The sequence below is a fragment of the Theropithecus gelada genome, chromosome 15 (genome assembly GCF_003255815.1).
Source record: "Theropithecus gelada isolate Dixy chromosome 15, Tgel_1.0, whole genome shotgun sequence".
Taxonomy (NCBI): domain Eukaryota; kingdom Metazoa; phylum Chordata; class Mammalia; order Primates; family Cercopithecidae; genus Theropithecus; species Theropithecus gelada.
This window is the reverse complement of record NC_037683.1, coordinates 85,520,183-85,541,140: the sequence shown is the minus strand read 5'-3', so window position 1 is coordinate 85,541,140 and position 20,958 is coordinate 85,520,183. Positions and strand designations below refer to the sequence as shown.

Here is a 20,958-nt window from a genome sequence, read left to right as displayed (position 1 = left end):
TTTTTGTACAAAGTGTAAGGTATGAGTTGAGGTGTATTTTTTAGGGAAAGGGCATGAACAGGTGATTGCTTCAGCATTATTTGTTGAACACACTGTGTCTTCTTGACTTTTGCCAAAAATCTGTCACCCACATGAAATAGATATGAAAGTCTATTTGCTTTCATTATGGTCATATTTACATGATTTGTATTATTTAAAAACTTAAAGTTTGTTATATGAATCATTATATGGTCTGTCTTAGTGAATAGCCCTATGAACACTTAAAAGAATTCCAAGTCTTCTCTATCTTTGCCAATTTTCTGTCTACTTGTTCTACTGATCACTAAGAGACTGTACTTCTTGGTGGTGTTGTTTAAGTAGTTGCTGTGGGGGTTACAATATATATACCTTTCACAGTCTACTTAGAGCTAATATTTTGCTACCTCACATAAAATATAGAGGCCTTTCAACCACAATGGCCCCTTTTTTTCTCCTCTCGTTATGTTATAGTTGTTGTTTGTACTGCGTTGACTACCCCAACAGACAATGTTATAATTTTTGCTTTCCACTATCACATGTATTTTAAAGAACTTAAGAAAAAAGTAGTCTATTTTGTTTACCAAATATTGCCATTTTTGTGTTCTTGAAATTCCCAGGCTCTCCCAGGTGTCATTTCCCTGCTGTTTGCAGAACTTAGAACTACAGCATGTCTTTTAGACTCTACATTTAGAGTAGGTCTGATGGTGACAAACTGTTAGTTTTCCTTCACCTAAGAATGTCATTATGTTGCCTGCATTTATAAAGGATATTTTCCTTTGCTGGTTGTAGAATTCGGGGGTGGCCATTCTTTTCTCTGTGTCCTTTAATTTATGTTGCTTCACTGTCTTCTTACTTTTTATGGTTTTCTGGTAACAAACCAATAGTCATTTGAATCATCATTTTGAGGGTTTTTTTCTTCATATCCTTATTCTTAATAATTGTACTAAGAGTTTGTTGATTTTATTACTATTTCTAAGAACCAAATTTCACCTTGTTGATCTATTCATGTTTTCCTCCTTTCTTATACATTTTAAACTGACTAGATATTTTTTCTTATTCCAGAATTTTTCCCTTGATGGTTTAGAAGATGTACACCTTATTTCTGACAACATCATGAAAAATGAGGACATTTGGTTGTTTTTCTTCCCCAGATCTACAATTGACTCATTGTGTCATATCAAGGAAATCTTGTAATCTCTCTCAGCCTGAATTCCTCAAATGGGACTAAAACCGCTTTCTATCCCTAATATCAGAAGGCTTTGTGAAGGTAATTAAGAAGCCAAACATGCTTTGTAAAGTGTAAAGTGAGAGACAGTTGCATACTATCATCATCATTATGGTGACTATAGTTATTAGTGGGACACTATTTGAACCAGGACTTGTTTTTAAGGATATTAAAAAGCATTAAAGGAGGCTGGGTGCAGTGGCTCATATGTGTAATTCCAGCACTTTGGGAGACTGAGGCGGGCCGATCACTTGAGATCAGGAGTTCAAGAGCAGCTTGGCCAACATGGCAAAACCCTGTCTCTACTAAATAATCAAAAATTAGCCGGGGGTGGTGGTGCACTCCTGTAATCCCAGCTACTCAAGAGGCTGAGGCACGAGAATCACTTGAATCTGGGAGGCAGAGGTTGCAGTGAGCCCAGACTGTGTCACTACACTCGAGCCTGGGCCACAGAGCAAGACTCCGTCTCAAAAAAAAAAAGAGGGAGAGGGGGAGGTTGAAGGGAAAAAAAAAAAAAAAAAAAAAAACAGCTGTTCAAGTAAATTCAGGAAAGGCAGATCAGGTTTAAACAAAGTTTCTTTACCTCAGTAATTCTCAGAATTTTTTAATATTCCAAAGCACATTTAAGTTTTTCATTAGAGAATATCATATATAGTTTGTTTCCAAACTTACCTGTCAATGCAACATTTTTAAATTCAAAACATCTCGAAGGTTCGGAATGAGAAATGATAAATTGGGGACTTCTATCTAAGCTAGACAAATTAAAGTCATAAGACATGGTAGACCTTTACACCAAAACTGGAAAATAAAAGAATTTGCCAGGTCTAGATGCAAGCTGGTTGCTGGCAATGTTTTCCAGCTTTAAAGCAATATAATTCATGATTAATCAACAGAGACTAGGATGACAATGACTCCACAGGTAAGTCGCTCCTCTTGCAATAAGTATTACAGTGCTTTTGAAGTCTGCTTTTACCATCCCCAGCACAAAATTCAAATTCTGTTCTTCATGTTTTTTGTCATCACAGTATCTACCAGAATACTGGGGCAAGCATCCAAAATGTGACTCACTGGTGGTGTTCTGCAATGCGTGCGTCTGTGTGTCCACTGCGACAGGCACCAGTACATGTATCTGCAAATACACTCTGACTTGTGAATGAGAACTTAAAGTTTGTTGACTAAAAATGACATTTCTTGCTACAAAGGAGTTCTTACCTACACTGTGATTTTAGACTATCTCATTCTGCTCACTAAAAACTGGTGGAATAAAACAGAAACAGCTGCCTTCTTTATGAGTTAGTGGAACCACAGAATACTATATTCCAGTACCTTCATTATAGAAATGAGTACACTGAAGCCCAGGATGATGGAGTAAGTTAAGATCACGAGGGTTCTATGTGTTACCACAAAGGTGACCACCCAGGAAAGCAGACAATTGTGTCCTGCTTTGCCTGGAGAGACTCTCTCAAGTTGTCCCAGTCTGTCCAACTTTAAATTTGACTCTGAACTCCTCACTGACTTGGATTCTAGGATTTCACTGGGAAGGTTACATCCTAGACACCAGCTAATTCTTTCTTCCTACCGCCAAAAGAGAAGCGTCTTAAGAGGCAGCAAAACAATTCAGCAATCTTTAGAAAAAACTGAAGCCAGCTCATCCCTTCAGGTCTTAAACACCACTTGGAACCAAAGCCCGCACCAGCCCAAGGGCACCCCATCCAACCTCACATCCATCCTTGTCACCCAGTGTCACTTATCCTTCTCACAGATTCTCATCTCCATACTACCCAGGACTTCCTTCACCTTATCTTCTTCCCATCAAACATATCCCATTCATTTGGAAAACATTTACCAAACCCCTACTCTGTGCCAAGCACCCAGTTGGAAGCTGGAGATACCAAGATAGCATCTCTTCACTCAGGGAACTAACGGTCTGATGAGAGAGAATATAAAAAGATCATTCCTTTAAAGGGTGTTAAGTGGAGTACTAGAGGTAGAGAAGATTAAGACTAAGTTTTTCCCTCAAACACAGACCAGTAGAGTTAAGATGTTGAACACTGAGCCCTCAGCATTCCTCTCACCCGTTTCCTCCTTGCCATCCCTTCATGCATCACCTACCTTTTTCCCTGCATCCTTTTTCATCTTTGCCAACCTAACATTCACTCTTCTAGCAGAACTATTTCCTTTAAAAAAAAAAAAAAATGAAATCGGCTGGGCGCAGCGGTTCATGCCTGTAATCCCAGCACTTTAAGAGGCTGAAGTGGGTAGATCACTTGAGGTCAGGAGTTTGAGATCAGCCTAGTGAAACTCCATCTCTACTAAAAATACAAAATTATGCCGGCATGGTAGTGCATGCCTGTAATCCCAGCTACTTGGGAGGCTGAGGCAGAAGAATCACTTAAACCCGTGAGGCAGAGGTTACGGTGGGCTGAGATCATGCCACTGCACTACAGCCTGGGCAACAAGAGTGAAACTGCATCAAAGAAAGAAAGAAGGAAGGAAGGAAGGAAGGAAGGAAGGAAGGAAGGAAGGAAGGAAGGAAGGAAGGAAGGAAGGAAGGGAGAGAGAAAGAAAAGGAAAGGAAAGAAACAAAAGAAAGAAATCAGCCTGTCTAGATCATAGCAGAGAATACATTTTTTAAAAATAAATAATGTCACTCCTGTGCTTAACACCATTCAGTAAATTCCTAACTCATACAGAGATGCTTGCAATATTTTTCCACTGAGTTATCACTAAAGAGGAGGGAAATGAAAACAAATACACCCCGAAGGTATTAATCTGTAAAATGTCCAAATCTAAGATGTGCATGCAGCTCAATAACACTTTATATTTGCAAAAACACATATGCTCACCTCCCAGATCAAATATAAGACATTTTCATCAGCCTAGAAGGCTTTCTCATGCCCCTTCTCATGTCAGTCCTCCTGCTCAGAGATAACCACTACTCCATCTTTAATTACTACACACAAGTGTCACCTTTCTTGAACTTCATACATTCAATGGAATCATACAGCAAATACTGCCATTGACTTAAGTATTACTATTTTGTATCCAGGTAGTTTTGGTAGAGCATCTCAGATGAAAATGCCCACCCACAACTCCAAAATACCAGTGGCCACTTTCAGGGATCCATATTCCATATTGATTTCTTTGTTTTTACCAAAACCTATTTCCTACAGATATCAATTAGGAGGTGTCAGAAAAACAATTTTCACTAAAGGAAAGGAAAAACAGATAATATATACCACGAAAAATATCATCCTCATTAATACCTACGACTTTATATTTGTATGAACATTAATTATGTTTGCTGATCAACTAATCAGATAATGTCACCTTCATTCAAGAAAATAAATTTTTAATAGTGGGACATTAGAGCCAAAGAAAAACTTGTAATGAAGACATTTAAACAAGAGGAAAATCTCAAGAAGCAATGGAAGCAAAAGTAGAATTAATTGAGGGGTTATTATGGTCTAGTCACGAATTTGAAGATGAATATGCCACACTGTAGCTCTAAATTGCTATTATCTTTCTGGAAAACTATGTTCCAATGTGTATCAAAAGGCTTATATAAAAGGGTTTTGTTTTGTTTTGAGACGGAGTTTCACTCTCATTGCCCAGGCTGCAGTGCAATGGCGTGACCTTAGCTCACCGCTACCCCTCCCTCCCAGGTTCAAGCAATTCTCCTGCCTCAGCCTCCTGAGTAGCTGGGATTACAGGCATGTACCACCACGCCCAGCTAATTTTTTATTTTTAGTAAAGATGGGGTTTCTCCATGTTGCTCAGGCTGGTCTCGAACTCCCGACCTCAGGTGACCCGCCTGCCTCAGCCTCCCAAAGTGCTGGGATTACAGGCGTAAGCCACTGCACCCGGCCAACTTATAGAAAAGGTTTATGTTTTTGTTCTGATCATTTCGTTTCTATGAACTGACCCTAAAGAAAATTTGAAACACAAATAAAATTATAATGAAAGATCCCCAAACATGAGGGGTTGATTAAATAAATTATAGTAACTCTATATAGTTGAATATTACAGGAGCTTTAAAAATATGTTCTTGGCCGGGTGAGGTGGCAGGAGAATCGCTTTAAACTGGGAGGCGGAGGTTGCGGTGAGCCGAGATCGCACCATTGCACTCCAGCCTGGGCAACAAGAGCGAAACTCCGTCTCAAAAAAGAAAAGAAAGAAATATTTAATGACAAAATAAGTACTCAAAAAATGAAGTTAAGTTTTAAAAAGAACAGGCTACAAAGCTATAGCTATGGGGTGATATAAATTATGTATGTACGTACGTATATTTGAGTATAGGTACTAACATGTATTAATACACACACATACACACACACACTCATTTACATTTCTCCACCCTTCGACTAAAAGTGAGTATTTGAGAACACCCTTTGTCAATAATGCATCTATTTCTTCATCTCTGCAACTTACTAGGCAAAAGATAATGTTAATTTAGACTTTCCGCTATTAATAACCATTATTTTGCAAATCTTTGATTCAATATTAATGAGGACATGGGGGGGAAGTATTCATACTCTGCTGGTGGGTGGAAAAATTCCTTTTTTTTGAGACGGGGTTTTGCTCTTGCTGCCCAGGCTGGAGGGCAGTGGCGCAATCTCTGCTCACTGCAACCTCTGCCTTCCGGTTTCAAGTGATTCTCCTGCCTCAGCCTCCCGAGTAGCTGAGATTACAGGCACCAGCCACCACGCCGGCTAATTTTTTTGTATTTTTAGTAGAGAGGGAGTTTCACCGTATTAGCCCGGCTGGTCTTGAACTCCTGAGCTCGTGATCTGCCTGCCTCGGCCTCCCAAAGTGATGGGATTACAGGCGTGAGCCACCATGCCCAGCCAGTGAATGGCAAAATTTCTATAGCTACTTTCAGGGGCAATTTGATAGGCCTTGGGACAAGCAATCCTAATTTTCAGGATCCGTCTTAGAGAAACAATTTGCCTATATGCCCACGTCCATATACACACATTACAGCATTGTTCGTCATTTTTAAAAAAAGAATGTCTGTGCTCATCAACCAGGAAGTGGATAAATATGATGTATCCATACCAGAAAATATTATATAGCAATAAAAAATAATGAAAGTTTGAAAGACTGACATAGGAAGATTTTAAACATATTTTTGAATGAAATATAAGGGGGGAATAATATGTAGAGTATTATATTATTTTTCCAAAAGTAAAAGAGAAAGTATTATTATACATAACCCTGTTATAAGTGTTATGATGAAAATGCACAGAAGAAAAAGTGCCCTTGAATAAACTTTAGGAAATGATTTTTTTTTTTTAAAAAAAAAGATACCCAACATATTGATAATGTGGTTACATTTGGAGGAGACACTGGGTTTGACTGGAACATGGTCAAAGGGAATTTTAACATTCTTAATTCTTTCATGTTTTTCAAAAATAATGTATATTAATTTGGAACTATATATTAATTTGGAAATAAACTTTTTTAAAAATTCAAATTGCTTTCTGAATGCACTAAGTTCTGCTTTAAAGACTATATGATATTTTTTTTAAAAATCAAGACCAAGTACTTCACATAATAAATAGATAGTATGCCCACAAGGCTGTCTATTTCTGAATTACCTAATCTTTGCATAGTGAACATAGAAATCTTTAGCCAAATTCACAGTTAGTTTAACTACTGACCAACTTAGCCTTATTATATTAATTTCATGAGTAAGGAAATTAAGTTCCAAACAGATCAGAGTGTTCAAGTGAAAAAATATTTACATTTACTTGGTCAATTTTTACTGTTTAAACCGTTTGGAATCTAGTGGATCAGAGTGTTGCTTTCCGTTGTAACAGACTTCATCACATCAGAAATCGTACTCGTTTTCATCCTTTTAAGGAAGTTCAGACCCAGGAAAATTTCCATAGTACCTTAATGAAAAAGATAGGTAGGTCATAAATAACTGAAATATTATACTTTACCCAATCTTACAATTTCTTCCCTTCATTTTAATAAGTATTAACGATCATTAACTATCACATGCTTTTCCCTCATAAATATGGTCTTTTGCAGTGAAAGTATTATTAATAATTCATAGGCCGGGCATGGTGGCTCACACCTGTAATCCCAGCACTTTGGGAGGCCACGGTGGGCAGATCACGAGGTCAGGAGATCAAGACCATCCTGGCCAACATGGTGAAACCCCGTCTCCACTAGAAATACAAAAATAAGCCGGGTGTTGTGGCACGCTCCTGTAATCCCCAGCTACTGGGAGGCTGAGGCAGGAGAATCGCTTGAACCTGGGAGGCCAAAGTTGCAGTGAGCCGCGATCATGCCATTGCACTCCAGTGTAGCAACAGAGTGAGAGTACATCTCAATAATAATAATAATAATAATTCATAAAGAAGCATGAATATGTGTATTTTCCTTTTGGCCAATAGTTAAAAGGATTTCTAACAGGATATTATTCTAGAAACACCATCTATTTCACTTCATATTTTTGTATAAAACCATTATAATTCTGAGGAAAAAGTGAAGAGAGAAGGTGATATTTGGTAATAAGATAACTTAAAATGTTCTGGAACTAGAAGTTTTATGACTTTCTTTTTTTTTTTTTCCTAACAATCTCGCTCTGTCCCCCAGGCTGGAGCGCAGTAGCCTGACCTCAGCTCACTGCAACCTTCGCATCCTAGGTTCAAGCAATTCTTGTGCCTCAACCTCCCAAGTAGCTGGGATTACAGGCATCCACCACCACACCTGGCTAATTTTTGTATTTTTAGTAGAGACAGGGTTTCACCATGTTGGACAGGCTGGTCTTGAACCCCCTACCTCAGGCGATCCACCCACCTTGGCCTCCCAAAGGGTTGGGATTACAAGCGTGAGCCACTGCGCCCAGCCATATGGTGAATTTTTTATAAAGACAGGTACCTTATTTTTCCTCCTTCATAAAATAAACTTATTTATATTGTTTTAATGAAATTAATAAAACTTAACCAGTCCTTTCCCTTTTTAAAATAGCTAACATAAATGTGTAACTTTATTGCTTCCCCAGAAAAGATTTAACAGTGGGACGTGTCTTTCCTTTCATCTCCTTTTCGCCTTGGAAATCAGAATGAGAAGGATTGTCTTTGCTGGTGTTATCTTATTCTGCCTCTTAGGTGGTAAGTCGTTAGGAAAGCATAAGTTAAAAGAAAATGATTAAGAAATTGTAGAATTGCCATATGACTAAGTGGAGAGTGACCTTAAATAAGGGAATCTGTAAAGTACTGCTGTAGAAGCCACCTTCTCTTGCTCTTTCCTCTAAACGTACTCTTGGTAACCACCTTCTGACTCTAACAGACTCTGCCTGCTAACCTCTGGGTTCAATCTCTGGGCGCTTATAACATGGCCTGAGTAAGCACTCGATTAATAATAAGAGCTCACTTTATTGAGCACTTATACATTCAGGTTCTGTTCTAAACATTTCGTTAGTATTATTAATAATTCATTTAATTCTCATGCTCTTTAAGTTAGGTGCTGTTATTTCTCATTCTATAGGTGAGGAAATTGAGCTGAGAGGTGGTGGACCACATACTGCTATTAATGTCACTAAGCTAGAACTAACCAAACTGGTCCAGAAGCCTTTATAAGCAAGGCAAAGTAAGTGAATTAATCATAACAAAAGAAGTGTAGATAGGGGCCTGCTAGCACTTTCCCTTTTATAAGTGCTCTTTTCCACCAATTCTCACAGTCCTCCATAGAGAGAGGAACCACATAAAGAGATAACAGGGAGTTTTCAAATTCCTTTTAGAGAATTCTTAAGGCCTTTCAAACTAGGTAGATGTTCATAATGGTAACCTCTCCAGACAGACATGTGCAAGTGCCATCATGGGAATTCTCCCTCAATGAAGTGGTGAGATGGTAATGAACACAGATGCTCTACATGGCGCCCAGAAGTTAACAGAGCAGTCTCTTAGAGTGAGAGGGTGGCAGAGGAAGGAGGAAGATACGGTGGCTTCTACACCAGTGCTTTACAAATTTAACGTGCATAAGAGTCACCTGGGATCTTGTTAAAGTGAGTCTGATGCAGTAGGTCCGAGGTGAGGCCTGAGATTCTGCATTTCCAACGAGCTCTCACGTGATGCTGATGCTATTGTCTGGAGACCACACCAGTAGGAAGAATCTACAGGGCATCCCAGAAATAAATACAATTCAAATATGACTTATGATGGTTCCACACTTACAGTTTTTCAACTTTACGATGGTGCAAAAGTGATATGCATTCAATAGAAATCATACTTCGAGTGCCTATACAATCATTCCGCTTTTCACTTTCAGTACAGTATTCAATAAATTACATGAGATATTCAACACTTTATTATAAAATAGGCTTTTTGTTCGATGATTTTGCCCAAGTGTGTACTAATTTAAGTGGCATGTTTAAGGTGGGCTGTGACATTTGGCAGGTTAGGTGTATTAAATGCATTTTTGACAAGATATTTTCAAGGCCGGGCACGGTGGCTCACGCCTGTAATCCCAGCACTTTGGGAGGCCAAGGCAGGCGGATCACGAGGTCAGGAGATCGAGACCATTCTGGCTAACACAATGAAACCCCATCTCTACTAAAAATACAAAAAAAAAAAAAAACCAGGCATTGTGGCAAGCTACTCAGGAGGCTGAGGCAGGAGAACGGCGTGAACCCGGAAGGCGGAGCTTGAAGTGAACCAAGATCACATCACTGCACTCCAGCCTGAGCGACAGTGCGAGACTCCGTCTCAAAAAAAAAAAAAAAAGATACTTTCAAGTGTATCTGGACGTAACTCCATCATAAGGGGAGGAGCATGTGTATTGAGACTTGGAGACTTGATATCAAATACTGGGGTCACCAACTCACATTCATAAAGTTTCTGGTCACCTAATATAAATGAGGGAAGCCAGCTAGCTACACAAGAGGAAAAGCTCTTCTAAGGAAGGGTAGCTGGTATGCAGCTGCAGATGTTTGCTGCCACAGAGAAAGCAGAGCCCAAGATTGCCAAATCTCCTGATTCTTCAGGAGAAGCCAGAATCTCAGATTCTTAGGAGAACTCTCCCGATTTTTAAATGTTGACAACTAACACAATTTTTGAAAACTCTATGCAAGTTAAACACACCACATCTGGAACACAAGTCTCTGGCCTCTGCTTCCCACACTACCCTCATTACTAAATATAGTGCACCATAGAGTTCTGATTACCCCTTGCAGAGAGGGCAGCAAGAAATTCAAATTGTAGAGCTTAGGTCTCTGCTGCATTTGAAGTCCTCATACTGTTCTCCTATCAGAATGTGGAAGGAAGCATATGTATAGATGAAAAATCATAAGAAAACATCTTGTGTCTTGGGTGTCATGAGAAAATAATTCAGGGGTTGCATTAATTTTGCTGGACACAAGAAAGAGGTATGGGCAAAAGAAGAAAATTCAGCATAAAGAGAAATTTTGTTGTTGGTACTTACCTGGTTTGCAGGACTGCCCATGAAGTAAGGGGTGGTTATTTTAAAGGATCACATCATCATGATTTATAAGTTTAAATATATGTATATATGAATTATAGGCCGGGTGCAGTGGCTCATGTCTGTAATCTCAACACTTTGGGAGGGCCAAGGGGAGTGGATCACCTGAGGTCAGGAGTTCAAGACCAGCCTGGCCAACATGGTGAAACCCCATCTCTACTAAAAAATACAAAAATTAGCCAGGAATGGTGGCATGCGCCTATAATCCTGGCTACTCAGGCGGCTGAGACAGGAGAATCTCTTGAACCCATGAGGCAGAGGTTTCAGAGAGCAGAAACTGCGCCACTGTAGTCCAGCCTGGGCAACAGAGTGAGGCTCCATCTCCTCCCCACCACCCCCCCAATATATATATATACACACATATACACATATATATGAATTACAGTATGCATTTAAATAATTATGTATATAATAGATCTTTGTCAGCTAATAAAGTAATAAAGAGAATAGCACACTTCAGAATTAAACACTTAAGGAAATAATTCATTTTACATTTAACCTGAAGCATTAGACTTAGTTGCAAAATTGGAATATATTATGTAGTAGATATGTTAATAAAATCAACAGTAAATGTTCAAACCAAAAGAGACTGGAAGAAAGAAAATGGGATCCAGGAACATATTTGTAAGTAAGCAGAAAACTGAACAATGACAGCAAAAAGGCCTAGAAGTTAAGGCATCATCTTCAGCCATAGTGAAGCATGTCAGGGTCAAGGTTTCAGGAAGGAGAAGGCTATGGTTGTTGGGTGTGGAATCAGAAAGAGAGACAGTCTGAGAGGAGGGGAGAGAAACTGCAACAGATCTCACCAAGGAAAACAGTCCAGGGGCCTTGGGCAAGAAGGACACTGATCCAATATCACATGAGCTCTCCGCCTCAGGGGGTCTCTTGCACCAAAAGTCTGAGTAACGTGATGAGTATCTAAGGGCAAGTTGTGAGATTGAGTGATCATAAATTCAGGAGGAAAACTTACTCCAGGATGACCTGAAGAAACAGCAAGCCTAGTATTCCAGGCAGGCAATTGATCCTGATCCAAGAGGAGCCAAGACCTCCAGTATGAAGAGGGTGACCAGAAAGTTTGGGATATGCAAAAGGTAGGGAGCTCCAAGGAGGTAGTGTGCTTGCTGAGAACAGGGACTTAGATTCCAACAGACTATTTTCACTCTCTCTCCCACTTACCCAAGCTGTTAAAGCCTCAGTTTTCTTTTATGTGAAATGCAGACATCTATAATACCTACCTGAAATGTATACTTTGGGAAATAATTGGGCTTATGAATGTAAATGGCTTAGTAGAGTCCTTGTCATGTATAAGCTCCATTCTTTAAAAATATTTGTTGATTGGCCAGGCGCAGTGGCTCACGCCTGTAATCCCAGCACTTTGGGAGGCCGAGGCGGGTGGATCAGATCTGAGGTCGGGAGTTCAAGACCAGCCTGACCAACATGGAGAAACCCCATCTCTACTAAAAATACAAAATTAGCTGGGCATGGTGGTGCATGCCTGTAATCCTAGCTACTCAGGAGGCTGAGGCAGGAGAATTGTTTGAACCCGGGAGGCAGAGGTTGCGGTGAGCCAAGATCATGCCATTGCACTCCAGCCTGGGCAACAAGAGCAAAACTCTATTTCAAAAAAAAAGGCCGGGCGCGGTGGCTCAAGCCTGTAATCCCAGCACTTTGGGAGGCCGAGACGGGTGGATCACGAGGTCAGGAGATCGAGACCATCCTGGCTAACACGGTGAAACCCCGTCTCTACTAAAAAAATACAAAAAACTAGCCAGGCGAGGTGGCAGGTGCCTGTAGTCCCAGCTACTCGGGAGGCTGAGGCAGGAGAATGGCCTGAACCCGGGAGGCGAAGCTTGCAGTGAGCTGAGATCCTGCCACTGCACACCAGCCTGGGCGACAGAGCAAGACTCCATCTCAAAAAAAAAAAAAAAAATGTTGATTGATCATTGATTTTGAATGGAAAGTCTGTCATGCTTAGTGGCAGAACCAACATGAAATTTCCCAAGTGTCTTTAGATGAGGTTGAGCTTGGGGAAAATCAACAAAGGTTAATTAGCCTCATCAGCCAGACTGTTTTCTATTAAAAATGTTCTCCTCTATCTCCCAACATGGCAGAGGGAGATATAAAACACACTGCAGAAAACATCTGGTAAATCCTTCTTTGGGGCCATCAATGAACAGGAGTGACACGGCAGTGGTCATTATATAGTGGAAGATGGAAACTGTGAGCACTCAGAGAAATTCTGGCTCAATTTCAAAAGAATCTTTTAACAATCTGAGCTGTTTTTAATGGTGATCAGTTCTCTATCACTGGCCAAAGCTCCCTGCTTCTGAAAGAAAGATCCCTAAGGCCAGGCGCAGTAGCTCACGCTTGTAATCCTAACACTTTAGGAGGCTGAGGTGGGTGGATTGCCTGAGCTCAGGAGTTCGAGACCAGCCTGGGCAACACAGTGAGACCCCATTTCTACTAAAATACAAAAAATTAGCTGGGCGTGGTGGCAGGTACCTGTAGTCCCAGCTACTCGAGAGGCTGAGGCAGGAGAATTACTTGAACCAGAGAGGTGGAGGTTGCAGTGAGACGAACGAGATCGCACCGCTGCACTCCAGCCTGGGCAAAAGAGCGAGATTCTGTCTCTAAAAAAAAGAAAGATCCCTGAATTGGAAGAATCATAGATTCACAAGCATTGGTCTAGATGTTGAGAGCTAAATCATAGCCCCTCAGCTATTTCTCCATATCTAAAATACAAATTATCAAGCTCCACCTTTCATAGATTCTAATTCAGGTTTTGGGGGGCTCTGGGAATCTGTGTGTTTATTCAATCTGCTTAAATAAATCTGATGCACAGTAGCATTTGGAAAACAATCTTCTAGATAATGTCTTCCAACCTTACCAATATTGACCAGTTCAAGAATCTCTGGGCTATTTCTGCATAAACAAAATGAATAACATTTTCAAGCCACTGAGTTTGAGTATGGAAGATAACCAATATGTAAACATTAATGAAGCAATAAGTATTCATGAAGAACTGACTGCATATAATGTGCTACCTTAGGCACTGAAATTAAGCCCTAACAGTGAATATGTAGCTGAAATTAAATTTTCTGGTAAAATAAATTTGGTGTGATTTAATTAAGCACTGAGGAACTGAATGAATTTTAACCAGCTGAGTTGTTTAGACCACGTGGGCTCCTGTCTGATTACTACAGTTCAAGGTGCTTCCAATTCATAAATATAGTATATGCTTCGAAATTTCCCTCATTAAATTCTCAAAATAAAAAATAATTTTAGCCTGGTGTGGTGACTCACACCTGTAACACCAGCACTTTGGGAGTCCGAGGCGGGTAGATCACCTGAGGTAGGAGTTTGAGACCAGCCTGACCAATATGGTGAAACCCCGTCTCTACTAAAAATACAAAAAATTAGCTGGGCGTGGCACGCGCCTGTAATCCCAGCTACTCGGGAGGTTGAGGCAGGAGAATCACTTGAACCCGGGAGGTGGAGGTTGCAGTGAGCCGAGATCATGCCATTGCTCTCTAGCCTGGGCAACAAGAGTGAAATTCCATCTCAAAAAAAATAATAATAATTTACGTAAGGTTTTAGAATTTTTAAAGTATTGCTTACTTCCTGGGGCACAATGGCCCACACCTGTAATCCCAGCACTTTGGAAGGCCGAAGCAGAGGGACCAGCCTGGGCAACATAGTGAAACCCCGTCTCCCCACTAAACATACAAAAAGCTGGACACGGTGGGTGTGTGCCTGTAGTCCCAGTTACCTGAGAGGCTGAAGTGGGAGGATCACTCACTTGAGCCCGGGAAGTGGAGGTTGCAGTGAGCCAAGATTGCGCTACTGCACTCCAGCCTGGGTAACAGGAGTACAACCCTGTCTCAAAAAAAAAAAATATATATATATATATATATACACACACACACACACACACACACACACACATATAAAGTCAGAAATCATTACTTTATTGTTTTGATCTCTCTTCCTTCCTCTTTTTCTCTCTCATATCTATCACTACTTTCTCCTTATTTTTCTGCCCCTATACTTGGAGATGTTGGAGGTTTGGTTTGCAGAGCATGCAATCTTGCAATCCCCTTCCATGGATGTCTTTTAGACTTGGGAACCTGCCAGGCAAAACCTGCTCAGTACTGTAAAAAAGTGGTCCACATTAAAGGTAAGTTTTGACACTTTAAAAATTTTAATTAAAATAAGTACAGGGAAAATGCTTATCACAACAAACTTTCATATGCCAGATGCTACACTAAGGTCTTTACCAGGGCTACATTACACCAACAAAACAATGAAAAGAGCTGGATGGATCTTGTCACTATCCCCATTTTAAAGATGAGAAATCTGAGACATGAACGATTAAGTAATTTGCACGGTTACACAGCTAATGAGTCTTATAGACAAGATTCAAATGTGAGTACTTTGACTCCAGAGCACACATTCCTAATAATCTACATACTGTCTCATTCACACCACTCACATCCTCACAAAAAAGTAATACACAATTTTCAGAGCCCTTCTAAACTTGGGCCCTGTGCACCAGTTGCATGCCCATGAAGCTGGCCTTCTCCAAAACATAAAAATCCAAATAATGAAACATCAGAAGAAAATACTGGGAAAGATTTTAAGTTTGAAAGAAAGGAGGTTAGCTAGGTATGGTAGCGCACACCTGTAGCAGTCCCAGCTACCGGGGAGGCTAGGTGGGAGGATCACCTGAGCCCAGGACTTTGAGGCCACAGTGAGCTGTGATCACGCCACAGAACTCTAGCCTGAACAATGGAATGAGACCATGTCTTGAAAAAAAAAGAGAGAGAGAGAAAAAAAAAAGAAAGAGAAAAAAAGAAAGAGAGAGAAAAAAAAGAAAAAAGAAAGAAAAAAAGAGAGAAAAAAAGAAAGAAAGAAAGAGAGAAAGAGAGGAAAGAAAGAAAGAAAGAAAGAAAGAAAGAAAGAAAGAAAGAAAGGAAGGAAGGAAGGAAGGAAGGAAGGAAGGAAGGAAGGAAGGAAGGAAGGAAGGAAAGAAGGAAGTGAAAGAAAGAGAGAAAGAGAAAGGAAGGAAGGGAGGGAGGGAGGGAGGAAGGAAGGAAGGAAGGGAGGGAGGGAGGAAGTGAGGGAGGAAGGAAGGGAGGGAGGGAGGGAGGAGGAATTGAGGGAGGAAGGAAGGAAGGGAGGGAGGGAGGGAGGGAGGAAGTGAGGGAGGAAGGAAGGAAGGAAGGGAGGGAGGGAGGGAGGGAGGGAGGAAGGAAGGAAGGGAGGGAGGGAGGAAGTGAGGGAGGAAGGAAGGGAGGGAGGGAGGGAGGAGGAATTGAGGGAGGAAGGAAGGAAGGGAGGGAGGGAGGGAGGGAGGAAGGGAGGGAGGGAGGGAGGCTCTTTAACATCCAAAATCCAGACCCAGCACAGTGACTCATGCCTATAATCCTAGCACTTTAGAAGACAGAGGTGGGTGGACTGCTTGACCTCGGGAGTTCAAGACCAACCTGGGCAACATGGAGAAGCCTTGTCTCTACAAAAAAAAAAAAATACAAAAATTAGTTGGGCATGGTGGCTCGCACCTGTTTTCCCGGTTACTCAGCATGGAGGCTGAGGCAGGAAACTTGCTTGAGCCCAGGAGGCAGAGGTTGCAGTGAGCCAAGATTGAACCACTGCACTCCAGCCTGGGTGACAGAGTAAGACACTGTCAAAAAAAGAAAAAAAAAATCCTAAACCCCAAAGTTGTAACGGAAATAATGAATACATTTGAATATATGAAGATTTTAACATTTATAAAATGTGTGATAATTTCAAAATGTAAAAGATAAGGAATTAACTGGGTGAAAATATAAGAAATATAGCTAACAGGGAAAAAAATTAATATTTATCCAGAATAAAAAACTTCAAAAACAATTTTTAAAAGCCCAACAATCAAGAGTAAATACCTTATTAAAGGAAGTATGAAGGCAATTCCCAGAAGAACAAATATAAGTAACCTACAAATATAAAAGCCTGCTCAACCTTGTTAGTAAAAATCAAGGAAATGCAAATTATGAAAACAATATAATATTTTTAACCCATCAGATTGGTAAAAAATATGAAAGTTTTATTATATCAGGAGTTAGTGACAGTATGGGAAATGGGAATGCTCATGCATTTTCAATGACAGCTTAGATTGGTTCAGCATCTTTTTAGACAATTTGTGAATTTCCATTAAAATTTTAAATAAACACAGCCTTCGACAAAGCAATTCTATTTCTTGGTATCTACTGCAGAAAAATATTTATATTTAACACATGTATCAAGGTTATCATTGCAGCATTACGTTTAATAGCAAAGTAATATAAATGACCTAAATGGTCTAGGCGCGGTGGCTCGTGCCTGTAATCCCAGCACTTTGGGAGGCCGAGGCAGGCACATCACCTGAAGTGGGGAGTTCAAGACCAGTCTGACCAACATGGAGAAATCCCATCTCTACTAAAAATACAAAATTAGCCAGGTGTGGTGGCTGTAATCCCAGCTACCCGGGGAGCTTAGGCAGGAGAATTGCTTGAACACGGGAGGTGGAGGTTGCGGTGAGCCAAGATGGTGCCATTGCACTCCAGCCTGGGCAACAAAAGAGAACGGCATCTGAAAAAAAAACAAAAGAAAAAGAAAGAAATGACCTAAATGTTCATCTATAGGGAACTATTCATTAAACTGTGTTATATGCAGGCCTTTGAGTGCTAAGCAACACTCAGAATGAACTAGATCCCTTTGTTAACATGGAGGAATCTCTAATACATATTGAGTGGGAAAAAATTCAGTTGCCAATAAGTACGGTCAGTATACCACCGATGAATAAAAATTCACAAAACAATTTTTCTGTGGAATTGGAAGGAAAGAACAAAAATTAGAGGGGATCAAAGTTAGTTTGGAGAGAGGATAAGAATCATGGGGTAACATCGCAAGGTGTTTTGGTATTAAGAGGGTTACTTGAGTTCTGTTCAGTCTTTCTAGTCTAGGTCCCCTCTCTAAGGTCAGTTCTCCCGTCTGCTAGTCACAGCCCATTCTTTATGGAATGGGAAAGATATCCAGACCCCCTGGGCCCATGAGATATTGGCTTTTCTCTTCCTGAATGTGGCCAGAGTCATCTAGCCAGATGGACACCAGAATTAGGATTAAAATACTCTACGTATAAGAAAGAGCCTGGAAGCTTATTCAACAAAATATTAACAATAGTTCTTGATGGGTCAAAAGCCTGGAATGACTACAATGTTGGGAAGAGCAGTTTCCTGATTTGGGAATTTTGCCATTCACACTGATGCGAAACAAACAACTGAACTTCATGCTTTTGATAGTTTTATCAATAGAGTTTCTCAACTTTTGCACTATTGACATTTTGGGCAGGTGAATTCTTTGCAATGGTACTGTAGGATGTACAGCAGCATCGTAGCTTCTACCCACTAGATGCCAAGAGCACCTGCGACCCCACCCTGCCGCCCCTACCAGTTCTGATAATAACAATGTCTCTGGATATTACCTGATGTCCTGGGAAAGGGAGAGCAAAATCATCCCCAGCTGAGAAACCACTGTTTTGTCCAAGTTAGCAATCATCACGTTTTGCTTTGGGGAATTGATCCTTTTGTCCTCCTACCTACAACTGAAGCTGGGGTGGTAGACTTACAGGATGTTACTGTCACTTATTTTGTACTTGTGTGCATTTTTTGTATTTTCTACAGTGAACATGCATTACTTCTTTAATCGGGGAAGGAATTAAGTGAGGTCATGCATACACCTCCATTTCTGAGAGGCACTTAACACATCTAAAGGATGCTTCTGTACATTCAGCCCTTTGAAAAATTCACGACCTAGGTAAAACTGAGGGATGATTATCAGGAAGCTTCAAAACAGCTAGCACTTCAGAAATTCTACATAGTCAATGGCAATTGCGTGGCTTTTATAATCTCAGTTTGAAAGCTTTTTTATTTTACGGTTTCAAAGCTTGTGTATGCAATGTACCCAACTACAATAGTCTAAGTGGGAGCTCTTAAAGGTAAAATAATGAAATGAACCATTCTTAATGGTGGACATGCTAGATTCGTATCTTGATAAAACTAAAGTTTTTGCTTAGTATTCTTTTTAACCTAATAGTTATCTGCAGCATCTGAGGTCACATAGGTTGCACCTCCCAAGAAATTTCCTTACCTCTTTTCTTTCTGTCAGGTGGCATTGAATGGTATTCAGTTAAAGGCTGCACAAAGAATATAACAGAGTGCTTCAAGAGAACTATCAAACGGCATGAACTTGTATCTACTCACTGCTGCCATCGTCCTTTGTGTAATTTCTGAGTCAGTGGCCCATATCTAAAATGCTTGGCAGATCAATCAGTCTCGAAGCCTGACCTGGCTATCACAAAATGATGGCTACTGTCAATTAGCCCACTTCAGAAACCTCAGACCCTTGTAGGTGGAAGGAATTTTGGTCTGAAATTGACTTTGGTTTTCACTATTCCCGATGTCTCCCCCACCACCTCCAACTCATCTGAGAAATATCCCTTTTAACACCATTTCTGTCCTCTCCTCCTTCTGCTTAATTTACCTTCCTACCACAAGGCTACAAAGAAGCGAAAATGTTAATGATTCTCCAAGTCAAACTACCTGCAGGTCACCTCTGACAACTTTTATTTCCTCAAATAAAATCCTACAAAATATGGTTACAAATGTTTCACAACACAACAAGTGACCTGAGAATATCCATTTGGTTTCCAAAGCAAACTGCCTTGCTCCTTTGGGGTGGTTTATGGTATAGAAGAAACTGATTTAACATATACTATAGGAAAAAAAAAAAAAGCCATAAATCAGCAAACCAGGCCTGTGGGGAAAGTATGAACCCAAACAGGAAAGGGCTGAGGCAGGTTACGGTAGGGCTGGCCCTTATTTCTTCTGTCTCCCTCCGAGTTTATCCAAATTTTGAATTTTCCACACCTTAACCATGCCTAAATGCTTTGGCTTGTTCAGTTTTGGCAGATGAAGCAATTTAAGGTCAGCAGAGCAGTAAGTTCCCAACCACAGGGAATTTAAAAGGAGTAGGGATGTGCTTTGAACTGCATTTCACATTTTGTGATCATTACATCTTCTATTACAATGCCCTACTTTGGCAGCAGGAAGAGTACTGCATTTTACAATTTCATTTAAAACTGTCTTTCTCTGTATCTTCAGAAGTTTGAAAATTCAAAAAATAAATAATAAATATCAATAAATTCTTGTCTGTCTTTTTCTCGGGACTTAGGACCACATTCACATAGTGAGCCCTCAACAAATGCTTCTCTGTAAACTTGGAACAAAAACAAGCATTTTGTTTTAAGTCCAAGAAAGCTAGATTTTTTCCCTTCAGGCCCGTTTCAACTATATTCCTTAGACCATATCTCTGAAACTAAGAGGAAAAAAGTCTCCATCCTGAGACTGAAATCCTGTTCCCCTTATTCTGTCATATTTTGCCATAGCCACATTGATGAAGAGTGGATACCTTAGATCACTGAATTTCATGAAAATTTAACTTTTCTTTCTCTTGGGTTTTTTATTTAATCTTATTTTATTTTTTAAGATTGCGTCTTGCTCTATCACCCAAGCTGGAGTGTAGTGGTGCGATCACAGCTCACTGCAGCCTCAAGTTCTCAAGGCTCAAGTGATCCTCCCACCTCAGCCTCCTGAGTAGCTGGGACTACAGGTGTACATAACCACGCCCCCACTAATTTTTGTATTTTTTGTAGAGATAGGGTTTCATCATGTTGTTCAGGCTGGTCTTAAACTCCTGGGCTCAAGCAATCCACCCACCTTGGCCTCCCAAAGTGCTGGGGTCACAGGCATGAGCTACTGTGCTGGGCTTTAGTTTTTTTTTTAATGTTACCTTATTTACTCAATATCACAGTGGTGGGGAATGACAAGATCACATACTCCATCACGAACTCCAGAGTGCTTCCCAAGCCTAATTCACAATCCAGGGGATGTAATGAGAGGAGAACTAGGGAGCAGGTGCTACCTTTTTGGGTCACTAAGTATTATAGCTGCTAACCTTGGAATGTCCCGCCAGCCTCTCAACACCTCATTGTTGGATCCCACCATCTCTTACATTTCCTCAAATTCTAACATTTTATGACTCAACATCAAGTAAGACCTTTTTCTCGTTTTCTTATGTTAAAAATAAGACTTGATGCTGAACACAGCCCCTGAGATAGGTCCTGATTAAATGACCATTGTGTACCT

At 40.4% G+C, this 20,958-nt stretch overlaps 1 protein-coding gene across 1 annotated transcript; it reads left to right on the top strand.

Moving 5' to 3' along the window:
- Window positions 1-2,150: 2,150 nt before the first annotated feature.
- On the top strand, window positions 2,151-19,246 carry C15H9orf57 (chromosome 15 C9orf57 homolog). Its single transcript, XM_025358882.1, has 5 exons — window positions 2,151-2,162; window positions 2,269-2,334; window positions 8,262-8,370; window positions 14,769-14,912; window positions 18,920-19,246. The coding sequence occupies exons 1-5, from the start codon at window positions 2,151-2,153 to the stop codon at window positions 19,042-19,044; spliced, it is 456 nt and encodes a 151-aa protein (XP_025214667.1). The 3' UTR covers window positions 19,045-19,246.
- The last annotated feature ends 1,712 nt before the right edge of the window (window positions 19,247-20,958 follow it).

Coding starts and splice junctions, on each gene's coding strand:
- C15H9orf57 (XM_025358882.1), top strand. Junction 2,335..8,261: donor TGGTGTTCTGCAATGCGTGC/GTCTGTGTGTCC, acceptor TTGCTTCCCCAG/AAAAGATTTAACAGTGGGAC. Junction 8,371..14,768: donor CTTATTCTGCCTCTTAGGTG/GTAAGTCGTTAG, acceptor TTTCTCCTTATT/TTTCTGCCCCTATACTTGGA.